At 48.4% G+C, this 12,562-nt stretch overlaps 1 protein-coding gene across 1 annotated transcript in view; it reads left to right on the top strand.

Moving 5' to 3' along the window:
- Prmt8 (protein arginine methyltransferase 8) overlaps window positions 1-12,562 on the top strand; it is a 90,270-nt gene that overhangs the window by 65,963 nt on the left and 11,745 nt on the right. Inside the window, exon 7 of the mRNA XM_059256915.1 lies at window positions 6,567-6,682. Coding sequence (XP_059112898.1) covers window positions 6,567-6,682 — 116 coding nt within the window. The remainder of the gene's footprint in view (window positions 1-6,566; window positions 6,683-12,562) is intronic.

Here is a 12,562-nt window from a genome sequence, read left to right as displayed (position 1 = left end):
AGGTTCCTTTAAGGATACATGCAGTGAGGTGGGGAGAGGATCTCAATCAACCAGATAGTGTGCGTGTGGGGTGGGGGCAGAGGCTCATAGGTAAATATGTATCCACAATGTCTTACGAGTTAGAACAGTGTCTTCTCTCAGGCAAAAGGGCTCCATGTGGTGGTACATTCCTATAGCCCAGCACTCAGGAGGCTGAGGTAGGAAGATCATAAATTTGAAGCTAGCCTGGGCTAATACAGCAAGACCCTATATTTCTCTCTCTACACCACTCTAAACAAAAGAAACAGATGTAGTAGCTAATTCCAGCATTTGGGAGGCTGAGACGGGGGGAATTATCTCAAGTTCAATACCAGCCTGGGCTACAGAATAAAGCTCGGTCTCAAAACAAAAGAAAATAAATAAACAAAACCTTTGCCAGTATTTTATCTGGTTCTAGAGAACCATATTTTTCTATTTCATTTTAAAAGTTTTATTTCTTAGTGACATGGGCCTGGTGTTTGGGTGGAATGATACCCAGTGTATTTCTGTCAGGTGAGACATGGCCGTGTCACTTGGAACGGCACATGGCAATGGAGCAAAGAGCCCTTTAAATGATTGACACACCAGCATTCAAACCAGAAGCAAGAGGCAGGAGCTCTAGGTTGCACAGCAGTCAGTACGTCCAGGTTCACGTCCACGGGCTGCATACACCTGCTTGGGAAGATGGCTGTGAGGCTCACACACCCTTCTGGAAGTCGAAGGTCAAAGGGTGAGGCTCAGAGTCAAACTTCGGAAGGGGAAATGAAGGAGTGACTTGAAGCTCCAGGCCTTGGAAACCTGCTAGGTCACTGTCATTGCTAATATTTGACCCCAGGAAAGGAGGACACAGGCCTCTGAGTGAAAGTCAGATGTGAGGTGGCTTGGGGGAATGCTTCGACACCTGCCAACCCCAGCGTTTTAAATGAGGGCTTTGCCATTCACTGACTCAGTAACCTTGAGTGGGTTGCCTGACTTTGAGCCCCAGGGAGAGGTGATGCTCTCAATCCCAGTGATTTGCAAGGACTAAATCAGATGATACATGCCAAAGAGCACCACAGTTTGTGGTGTGTGTAGCAACAGGCCAGGCCTATCCTTTGAAGGAGTAAGGCAGCATCTTGTTCGGCTCCAGGCTCTGTCAAGCCTGCTGGCCTCTGGTGGCTCGGAATATGGGCCTTGCATCTCCCCATCGAAAACTGAAGAAGCCACTGAGTGACGAACACTAGTCAAGCGTGTGTTTAAATAGAATTCAGATCACCCTGGAACAGCATTTTGGGGCTTGTGAGGAGTAATTGTTCTGAGCAGCGTGTGGACAGAACATTCAAACACATTCTTCACTCACATCTACTTAAATATTTATGGAGCTCTAGGAAAGCTCTTTATGGAGCGGCCTTCTGGTTTCCAGAACAAACTCACCTCCTCCCCACTTCCCTCCCCGGAACCTGTTGGGATTCCTTGGAGCAGGCACATTGCAATGAGCCATTCTGAACCTACCAGAGGAAGGGACAGTGGCTGCTACTTAGGGGACGGCCCGGAACTGGAGAGCATGTAATTTATTCTCACAGTTCCTATGACTGCCTTTATAGCTCTGGAAAGGAGAAAAACGAATTAACAGTCAAACAAACTAAAACTGAACAAAACCCAAAGTCAGGCGCCATTTTTTCCTTATAAAGTGTTTACCTTTGAGTATCTTTTTTAAAAGGCTCACACTATAGTTCTGTGGTAGAATACTTACTTAGCTTCAACTGCCAGCACCACAGGAAAAAAAAAGCAAGCAACATCAAAACCCCTAAATTCCCAAAGAACAAGATTCTAACATTTATATTTCATTTAGGATACAGTTAAGTTTTCTACTTAAATGTTTTTCTTTTAAACACACATTTTTAGCTAAAGGAAACAGGCCCCTTTAGAGAAATGTGTTTCCAACAACAGCTTTTGGTTGCTGGTTGCCAAGGGGACAGTTACAGGCAAATTTCAATTGGTCCAAGAAGGACGGGAACAGTGTGAATGTGGGGCTTGTCCCGCTCTACAGAAAGTAAACTATTGAGGTTGAAGGCTTTCTTTCCCATCTCCTCTTCTGTTCCCCACTTCCCCTCTCCTCCTGTCTCTGCTCTTCCCCACCTTCTCAGCCATGAGCATACGACAAAACACAGGCCCTGTCCTCACTCTACTGACCAGCTAAAGGGGACCAGGTGCCTGACCTTCCCTGGCTCAGGGTGTGCATGTCTTCTTGGACAAAGCAGGGAATAACACCTCAGAGGAACGTGCAAGGTGTGTTTGAATCTGAAAGAGGACCAATCAGTAAAAACAACAGTCCCCTACTGCAGAGGAGGCTTATGGAATGGAATCTCAAAGTTGGGCCATCCATTCTGGCTCATCCCTGCCACAAGTCACGCAACACTAGAATCTCCAGCCAGCTGGGGTCAAGAGGAGGGGGAGCCAGAAGGAAGACCCGGTGTAGAGGCAGCTGCACTGTGGCTGGAGAGTTGGAGACTCTATCTCTTGGAGGGCTGGGGTCCGTCTGGCTTTTCTACTCTCTACCCCCTACTCCACTCCTGGACCTATACATTTTTATGTGGGAGCTTTTCCCCATCGTTCACTTTGCTACTGGCAGCCTAAAACACATGAGGACATTATAGACATCTTCCATTCTGCACAGCGAGGCTGTAAGTGGGGCCTTGAGGTACCCCTGTTTTCCTCTGGAGGTCTTCTGAGACAGTAGCCCTGGCTGTCAGCCCTCACAGAGAAACTCAGATCTTTCAGGCCAGAGAAAGAGGAGGGCAGCTGCTGTACTTTCCAATATGTATTCTGTTCCTTTCCAAGAACTTGTGTTTCTGTTTCTTTGGCTGCTTTTGAGACTGTATCTCCTCGTGCATATGTCTTTCTTGTATGTGTCTCTCTGGATCTCTCTCTCTCTCTCTCTCTCTCCCTCTCTCAAGTTTTACTTTGATTTACTTGGGTGTGTTTTCCTGGTATGCATCCTGATTGGGGTTATATACAATGCTTGGATCTGTAGGTTGATTACCTCATTAACCTGGAACAAAATTAGCCATCATCCATACCGGTGTGTATTTGTCTCTGTCTGATCTTCCTCATCTTCAGGGAGTTTCATTAAAAATGTATTTGATATTACACTATAGATGTTGAATGTTTTTTTTCTCATTGTGTTTAATTTTGAGTTATTTTTATTGAACTAGTTTTGGGTTTATTGATCATTTCCTCAATGTGTTCATGCATTCCACCAACCAGCCGATTACAGGAATTCTTCCTCTCTGGTAGCGTGATTCTGGTTTGAAGAATTTCACTGGCCTTTGAAGACACTGTTTCTCTCTTCTACCCATCTGTTGAGCATCCTTTACCTTCCCCACTGGATTTCTTAATGTGTTTGTTATAGTGGCTTTACAGTCTCTGCTGAGCAGTTCTAACATCTGAGCTGTAGCTGAGTCCGTCCTTCTCTTTCTCTTTGGATCACAGGTCATGTGTGTGTCCTTTTCAATGGTCTTGTAACTCTTCACTGCTGCTGGGCAGTGTGTTAAACCCCAACACAGGAGGCGAAGGATATTTGTACCCAGAAAAGAGGCCTTTTCCTCCAACAGGGTTTGCAATAGGGGCTTCAGTTGAATGGGCCTGCAGTCATGGGCTTTGAGGTTGCCTTAATAACCTTTATTGTGATGTGTCAAGGTCTGTTTCAGAATTAATGTGAATCTATCAACAAAAGATGTTCAGGGCCCTCTGATGTCACTTAGATAAGTAATGGCAGTCCTTCAACAGACATTATGGCCTCTCAATAGACAATTAACACCTGATCCACAGCCTCCCATTTCTGCTTCACTTCCACCAAGACAGCCTAGTGGGAAACAAATGTCAGCAGAACCAAGAAAATGCGTTTCTGAAGGTTCTGGATGCTTTGTTCCTGAAGAGCTGGAGTGGGACAGTCTAGCTGTGGACATAAGACATCAATAAGCCCCAGTAAAGGTACCTAGAGGATGAGACATTTGCAAAGAAAGACAACATTTCATTTGTGAATACCTTCAGCTTGAAAAGAACCAGCTGCGGGTCTGTGCTGTGTCAGATGCTGTGGGTGCCGAGGACATGGAAGGGCCCCCAGTAGCTGGAAAGGGGTTCACCAATGCTACGGGACTTTAAGTTCATAACTCAGGACCTGAAAAACACCTCAGAAGATCAAGCAACATGAAGGTTTGCCAACTCTAGGTAGAATGACCATGCTTGTGGAAGCCCGGCTTCCTGAGTCTCCCATCTAGAGATTCTAGTCCAGTAGGTCTGGTCAGAGCCCAGGAGCTGCCCTTTAAAAAGCATTCTAGAACACATCAACACTGAGCCAAACCTTTCTTTTTACAAATAAGATTGAAGAAGAGGCTTGGTCTGCACAGGGCCACTCAGCTTAGCGCTCAAACCACATAACGACGACTCCACATGCCAAGGTCTTTCTTTGCACCTGGCACTGTCTCAGGCACTTTGCATATAATGTCCTTTCAATGCTCATAAGGGCCCTGGAGAATAGCCATCATTATCACCAACAGCTCCATTTTAAAGAAAAAGACACGGAGGCTTGGAGAAACTCATGCTTACGTAAAGTTACACAACAAAGAAACGGAAGAGCTCAGATGTGAATCCCAAACACCCAGGCCATCAACCATCACACATGCCATCTCTGAGGATTTTGTTGGACACTTGCATAGAGCTTTTTCTGGAGGGAAGGGGTACAGGGACTGAAGGAATAGGTGCACAGTGGCAGGTTTCTTCATGGAGGGGTTTAAACCCAAGGCAATGTGACTCAGTATATATGTGTCATCTGGGAAGAGAGTGGGTAGCAGCCAGGTCCCATAACATGGCCTATCTATCTGTCTGTCTGTCTATCTATCTATCTATCTATCTATCTATCTATCTATCTATCTTGGAGACAGAGTCTCATGTAGTCAGGCTGGCTTAGAATTCATTATATAGCCAAGGCTGACCTTGAACTCTTGGTTTTCTCACCTCCACCTCTGAGTGCTAGGATCAGAGGCATGAACCACCACACTTACACAGTGCTGGAGATGGACCCAGGGCACGCCAGGCAAGCACTCCACCGGATGAGCTACTTCCCAGCCCCCACAATATCGGGTTCAACCAGGAGTTTGGCACCAGCCTCCTGCAATTGAATGGGCCATGACTGGCAACTTCTCTGCAAGCAGGAACTCACCAGCACTCACCCTCTGGGAAATGAGTGTTCCTTCTGCCTGCTTCTCCCCACCCCAGAGATCTTTATGTACCTTAGAAAAGAACAGCAGTTCTTTGACTGGCCATTCACACCTCCCTCTTCCACATCCACTGTCTTCAACACACACAGGGACCTGAGTTCCCCAAGGCACCATTTGTGTGATGAACACCAAAAGAAAATTTACATTTAATAAGAGTTTAGACAAAAGCATCTTTACTTCAAAGCATTTCCAAACCCTTCAGAATAAACAGATGAGATCCAGCTTCTCAGGGACCAGAGCCCTGGCCCAAGCCCTCCTTTTGGCAGAAAGAACTTTCTATGCCTGGCTGGTGTTACACTGGGACACAGCTGGAGGCCAGGGGTCAACTTGGCTCTTTTCCTAGCTCCACGTTGGTGTCACTGGGCTGGTGTGTGACTTTGGGTCAGGGTTTGTGTGTGAGCCAGATGCCAACTTATCAGGGCCAATTTTCTCATCTGTAGCTTGGAGGCACCCTCAAGGGGTTGTTGGGTGTATTAGGCAAAGGTGACTAATCACTAATGCCAATTAGCACCATCTCTGATGGTCTTAGGCCATCAGACTCAAACTCGCCAGCTCCTACACTCTAATTCTTCTTCCTTCCCAAAGCGTTTCATGAGTAGTCCATGTGGCCCAGAGCCCCATAAAAATGGTTGCCCCCTCCCCACATAGGGTGATTTCTTATGGGGTGAATCCTCAGTGAGTGCTTTTCAGATTGATGGCATGGGGGTAAGGTGAGCACCCCCCTGGACCCACCTGCTGAGCAAGCTGGGATTCTGAGAGATCAGGGAGGGAGTCTGCCCAGCGCCCTCAGAGTAATCTACAGTGCCAGACTCAAACCTGAGTCTGTTTCATTTATGAGCCCTGGTTTCTCCCAGCTGCCTTGAAGGTTCAGATGGGCCCTTAGGGGACAGGAATCTTGAGCAAAGGCCCAGAAACAGGAAAGTAAATGGCCTGGAGAGGAGACAGCAGGCACATGCCGGAAGTCACAGGTCCTGTGTGTAAGGAAGGACCTTAGCCTTGTTGCCTTCTAGATGTGTGACCTTCCAGCAGTTTCACAGCCTCTCTGACTTCTGGCTGATGTGACAGAATGGGGCTTGCCTTTTCTAGAGGTGAGAATGGCAGTGTGAATGAGCAGCTGCTTCACTGCAAGGCCCCCCTTGCAGGCCAGTGACGCTTACAGTATTCTGATCGAAAGGAGCAGAGACTTCGCCTTGCTCCCTTGTCTTAGAAAGACTGTGCTGTAGCACCCAGGAGCTTGTGTGAGCTTGGGGGTCCTGCTGCCTGTCTTCATGTCTCACTCTGTTTCCTCAGGGTGGGAGAACGTCTATGGCTTTGACATGACCTGTATCCGGGATGTTGCCATGAAGGAGCCCCTGGTGGACATCGTGGACCCAAAGCAAGTGGTGACCAATGCCTGTTTAATAAAGGTCTGGAGATTCGTCTGGGTTGGGACTGGGTATGCTAAGGACCCAGCGGTGCCACTCTGGAAAGCGGGGTCATAGCGATTCCTGCAGGGCTCCCCACTGAGGGCACCAAGGCCACTTTGGTCAGAGCCTGGCGACAAGTCAAAAGCTGGTGTTCTTGCTAAGCAGAGCTGCTGAGACAGCTCCGGAGTGGCACTGCTGGGAGCGGGGCCCAAAGCGGGGCCCTTGGTGGTATAAGTGAGGAGGAGAGCCTCAGAAACCATGCTGCTGAGAGTGGGACCCAAAGCAGGGCCCTTGGTGGTATGAGTGAGGGGAAGCGCATCAGAGACCACACTGCTGGGAAGCAGGAGGAATATGGAGACTTAGGATAGCAGGGCAATTCAGGACTGAGTGTCCATCTTGGGGAGGACCTCTCAGACCTCCTGAGACTGCCACTCCAAGCACACATCAGGTTTGCACAGACAGAGTCTCCAGCCCCATCCTGGAGCTTCCTCCTTGGTCTGTGCCCTGAAACCCTTTATCAGGGTTTCTATAGTGTGCACAACTAGTTGGTGAGCATCTTGAATTCATTCTTATTATTAAATATCTAAACATTCCTAATTACAAAGCGTAACAATAAGCATTTGAACTCACCCCCACCACTTTGCCCACCCCAACTCCTCCCAGGAGCCACCACTGTTCAAGGCCAGATGAATCTTTTCAGTCCTTCTTCTATGTTTTAGCACTCCTATGTGCTAATGTATGATCTGAAACAGATACAACTGACATGTGACTAGCTCTAGTCTTGTAGGTTAAAAGACATCCACTTCACAGGATGCAAGTTCATTTTCTGGCTCCTAGGTAAGCCTCATCATCTACCTGTCTCTCTCATTCTGCTGGGGCATCCTTGTCTGCTCTGGGCCCCCGTGCCTCCCTTGTTTTCTGGATGTCTGGGACTGGTGGCTTGGAACCTTTCTGGAAGAAGTAAGGACCAATTCACGGCCTCCAAAGTTGAGGGGAAGTATCTGAATGGCTGCTGTTTGCTCATACAAAGAACTCCCTCCTTTTTTGGACATAGGATCCACTGCAGCCCTTGTTCCTGATCATCCCTGTTGCATCACCTGATGACCCCCCACTTCGCAGCATCCTGCCTGAGAGGTTTAGCTTCAGATCTGAGTCTTGGCTTCTCATCCTCAGGCTCACAGTACTCCTCGCTCATCAGTTCTCTGGTACTGGCAGGAGTCATTGCAAGGAAATATGCCCACATCTTCCTATAAACCCATACCCCTGAGGCCTTTCTCTCTTGGAACTCTGAACAAGAGCAAGGAAAGTGGGAGAAGCTCACTCTCAGGGCATGGCACACCCCTCAAAATTCAGAAGAAGAGTTGAGCCTTGTGGCTGAGATCTTTAGTCTCTGTGTTCCAGGAGGCTAAGAGAGAAGGATAGAGAAGATAGAGAGTTTGAGACCCTTGAGCAACTGTCGGAGAAGCCAAAGCAAGAAGAGGAGAGTTCAGTTCAGTAGTTCAGGGGTAGAGCACTTGCCTAGCATATACTAGGCCTAGAGTTCAATCCCCAGGACCAAAAATAAACAAACAAATAAATAAATTGATGGATTTATTAATTGATTTCAGAAGAGGTAGACGTCAACGAGTGCTACTGAATTTTCCAAAACAACACGTAGCCGTCACAGCTGCCATCGGGTGCCTGCACAAAGCAGCTTTAGCTTAGAGATAAAATCTGTCAGTGTTCTGGGGCACTAGATCGCCTTACTGTCCTTGACAGAGTCCCATTGCAATGTGGCCACTGTGTTCCGAGGTGTTGCCTGTCAGGTTGGCTAGGTCCTCCCCAACCCTCAGCCCCCATGCCTCTCTTTCCCTTTTTCTCCTTTTCCCGCTTCCCAGGTGGGTACCTCAGCAGCAAGATCCTTGGCCATGTTGCACCTGGGTGTATCTGTGTGCCAAGCAGTCAGACTAGACAGGGAAGGAGGCTGGGGAAGGATGGGTGTCGCATCTGTTCCTCCTGCAAACTCAGAAGTATCTGAAGATGTCTTGGGACCAGGGACCCTCTGCGATGATGCCTCTTTGCTGCTGCGCTGTGACCTTCTTCTTATCAGCATTTTCTGAGCCAGGAGGGGGACTGTTTGCCCCTACAGTGCTCGCTCCCACCTCTCTCTCTCTCTCTCTCTCTCTCTCTCTCTCTCTCTCTCTCTCTCTCTCTCTCTCTCTTTCTCTCTCTCTCTCTGCAGCATCTCACTGAGCCTCCTGGGAAAACACTTGCCCTTCTTCACACACTTAATTGCTGTTTTCATAGCTATTAACACTGCCGAGTGTGACACTTTATTATAATTAAGACTCTGTTTTGACCAGACTTCTGCCTGGAGACATCTATTTGTGACATTATTGAGAGGTGGGGGTAGCAGAGGCCAGGAGCTCTTCTGAAGCTCATTCCCTGAGGATCCCTGTGTTATCTGGGGTTGTCTGAGGACAAGGCAGTGAATTTCCTTGAGGTCTCAAGGGTGCAAATGAGAGAGAAAGATGCCTTCCAGTAATAGCGCCTGGGCTCCGGGGCATCAGTGGGGATAACTGTGGCTGAGCTGGGGGCTGGGGCATGCACCTGAGCCCCGGGCCTTTGAGTCCCCAAAGCCCAGCCAGGTCTGATCCTATTCCCACAGATGGGACCCGTCTGCCTCTACTATTGTCACGTCAGTGCACAGCTTCATTGCCCTTTGCCGGGAGCCTTTTGTTTCCTCAGAGGCCCCAATTAAGATGCAAATGTCTCCAGGACCCATGGAACACTGTCAGCTAGCACAAGACATGACGGATGACATTTGGTTGATGGATGGTCTGAGAGACTGTCTGGAGATGGGATTCCTGCTAGATGGTTTGCTTGTGCTGGCTGTGTGTGTGTGTGTGTGTGTGTGTGTGTGTGTGGTGTATATGTGTGTGTGTGTGTGTGGTGTATATGTGTGTGTGTGTGTGTGTGTGTGTATGTGTGTGTGTAACCATGAATACAAGTTTGTTGCTCATCGCTGGAAAAAGCTAATGACTCCAGAGCAGGTTGTCGGGGCAAGGAAAAAAATACCCTGAATATCAGCAAGATCATCTTGCCTTGGGTTTGCAGGCCGATACAGGGAAATATGAGGGCACTTGGGGTAAGTGGAATTCAGGTTCTAAACCAGCATTGGTCTTCTCTGATGTGTGGACTGCTGTCCACTGTGCTGACCAGCTGTTTTGGATTCTGAAATCTAAAGTAAAGTTACTGATTCGAAAGTCTCTGCCAGGCATGGTGGGACACACCTGAGACCCCAGCACTAGGGAGGTAGAGGCCAGAGATCATGGTTCAAAGCCAGCCTCGTCTACTTAGTGAGTTGGAGATCAGTCTGGCCTATGTGAGACCCTGTCTCAAAAAACCAAACCAAACCAAACCAAACAAATCTACAACTCCTGTTTTTTTAGAATTGCTTGCTCCAGGAGAAGTTAATTCTGCAGCTAATTATTATAAAATAGAAAACACTGTTCTCCAAAGAGTGGAAAAGATGGCGAAGGACTACTTTGCTGGAAGACCCTGGGGGATAGAGAAAACCCACTTAGTCTGGAGGGCCAGAGACATGCAACTGTAGTCAGGCTAGATAGTGAAATGCAATTTTCACACAGCAGGGTGGCTTCGTGCAGAGTGTCACTTGGAGCAAAGCCAGCGTGAAGCCAGTGGTAACATGTCGATGGCTGCATAGTCTCCCAAACTAATGTCTTTGGAATCAACTGAAGGGTGTGGAGGTAGAAGCTTATTTTTGTTCCCATTAAGCAATGTGTGTATGTGTTTGCGTGTGTCTGTATGTGTATCTATGTGTATGTGTGCATTTATGTATGTGTGTGCATGTGTGCACATGTGTGTTTTAAAAGTGAAAGAGAAGTAATAGATGGGGAAATTTATGAGATCCGGGGATAAGTCCTAGGGAGTCCTTGAAGGCTGTAGACCAAGAGTGACACAGTTTGAGTGGGTGGGTGATTGTGAAAGACAGCCCAGGAAGGAGGGAAAGACTCCAGGCAGGGAGACCTGTTCTGGGAGGAGGTGAGCCCACGCACCTGTTAGTACTCGATTATATACCAAGGACACACAAGACAATGAGGTATGGCTCCTGTCCCCAGAAGGATCCATTCTAATGGCAGGGGCTGAGGATGGAGGTGGACAAGTCCCCTACATAAGAGCCAGAAGTCAAGCTGGGCTGGTGGCCGAGGATCAAACGAGAAAGATGCAGGGACTGTGAAAGAATCTGCATGAGGAGGAGGCAGAAAAGTCACCAGGTGCTTATGTACACCATTAGTCACTGCTCAGTTCCCTGAGGCTTTCTCTTGAATTCTGGAGCCACGGGGAACTTTCAGATGGCGTGTGGCTTGGAGGGACTGTGAGCACTGAGACAGTCTGTCAGACATCTCCTCTGAAGGGGCTTCTTACCCTGGAACAATGGCTTCCACTCCTAGGCAGGGTCTCTGCTGGAGGGGCGGGGTGGAGAGCATACTTGAACGCAGACAGAACCCCGCGGCATTGCGACTCCCAGCAGGAGAGTGAAGAGCCTCCATGTTGGACATTCAGCTTGCCCTGTAGGTGGAAGTCAGGGCAAACAGCTGGGATCTCTCCACTGCTTCTGAAGATGCCTTGACCTGGAAGGCATTATATGGTGGACAGAGGATCAGCATCCCTGGGCTGTCCACCCAGGTCAAGCTGTCACTTATCAGGATGGATGAGATGCTTTATATCATCTATGGTGGCCCCTCTGGCCCAAGGTTCACCTTCCCATTAGTTCTTATTCTCCATCTTTGGGCTCTAGAAACTATGTAGTGTCCACCTCATGGAAGGCTCCATCTGATCCTGCAGCCCAGCTGCTCGCTGCCAATGACTGGAGGGCTTCACTTTCTAACCCTGCCTCTGCCCTCTTCCTGGCCAGTCTGAGAGCGTTTTCCCTTCCGCAAGGGCCATGGTGGCTCATTCAGGCCCCATCAGGACTGAGACTTGTTTGGCTCCTGTGACTCTATTTCTTCTTTACAAGTCCTATGACCTTTGCAACCCCATTCCTTTTAATGATTCTAAAAACACAGAGAGATGAGAGCCCTTTGCCCAGTGCCATCTGTCGCTCTATGGGTCTTGTTGCTGGGTATCTGGAACACTGTCTGGAGCCATTAGGCACACAGATGCCTGCCTGTCTCTTCCAGAGTCCCCCAAAGAGTGGTTCTTGCTATACAGCCCAACACAAGAGAAGTTCTTAAAGTCTCACTGGTGCCAGGCAGTGGTGGCACATGCCTTTAATCCCAGCACTCGGGAGGCAGAGCCAGGCGGATCTCTGTGAGTTCGAGGCCAGCCTGGTCTACAGAGTGAGTTCCAGGAAAGGCACCAAGAGTATACAAAGAAACCCTGCCTCAAAAAACAAACAAACAAACAAACAAAAAGCTAGTCTCACTGGCATCTGCCTGGATGCCCCTTAGAGCCCCCAGCAGGGTTTCCTGCCTCAGGACGGCCAGTGAACAGCGGGTCGGTCAGCATCCTCCACTCACAGAAGAGCAGCACATGGAGAGCTGTCTCTGCATTGCACTCACTCCCCACGCAACATCGATTTTCAGTCACTCTCCAGCTGAACTTGTGAGAATTATTAGTTCTTTGTGTTCCGCTTTCCCCAGTCCAAACTGAGACTTCTCGCCTCATGTTTCCCCCTCTTATTTATTTTTTAAACCTGTCTAGCCTTGTTATAAATGGTCAGCGGAACTTCCTCCAGCCCGTTTATGCTTCAGTCCTGAGGCAACACTTAGTGTTCTTGACTTGGAGAACTTAAATAAAAAATAAAAATTAGTGGGGGCCGGGGAATGAGTCTTCTGATTCATGGGAGACCTGGAGGGAGGGTCCTGCTGTTTTGAT

The sequence above is a fragment of the Peromyscus eremicus genome, chromosome 3, assembly GCF_949786415.1.
Source record: "Peromyscus eremicus chromosome 3, PerEre_H2_v1, whole genome shotgun sequence".
Classification (NCBI taxonomy): Eukaryota; Metazoa; Chordata; class Mammalia; order Rodentia; family Cricetidae; genus Peromyscus; species Peromyscus eremicus.
The sequence above is the reverse complement of the archived record's forward strand: the minus strand, read 5'-3'. Positions and strand labels throughout refer to the sequence as shown.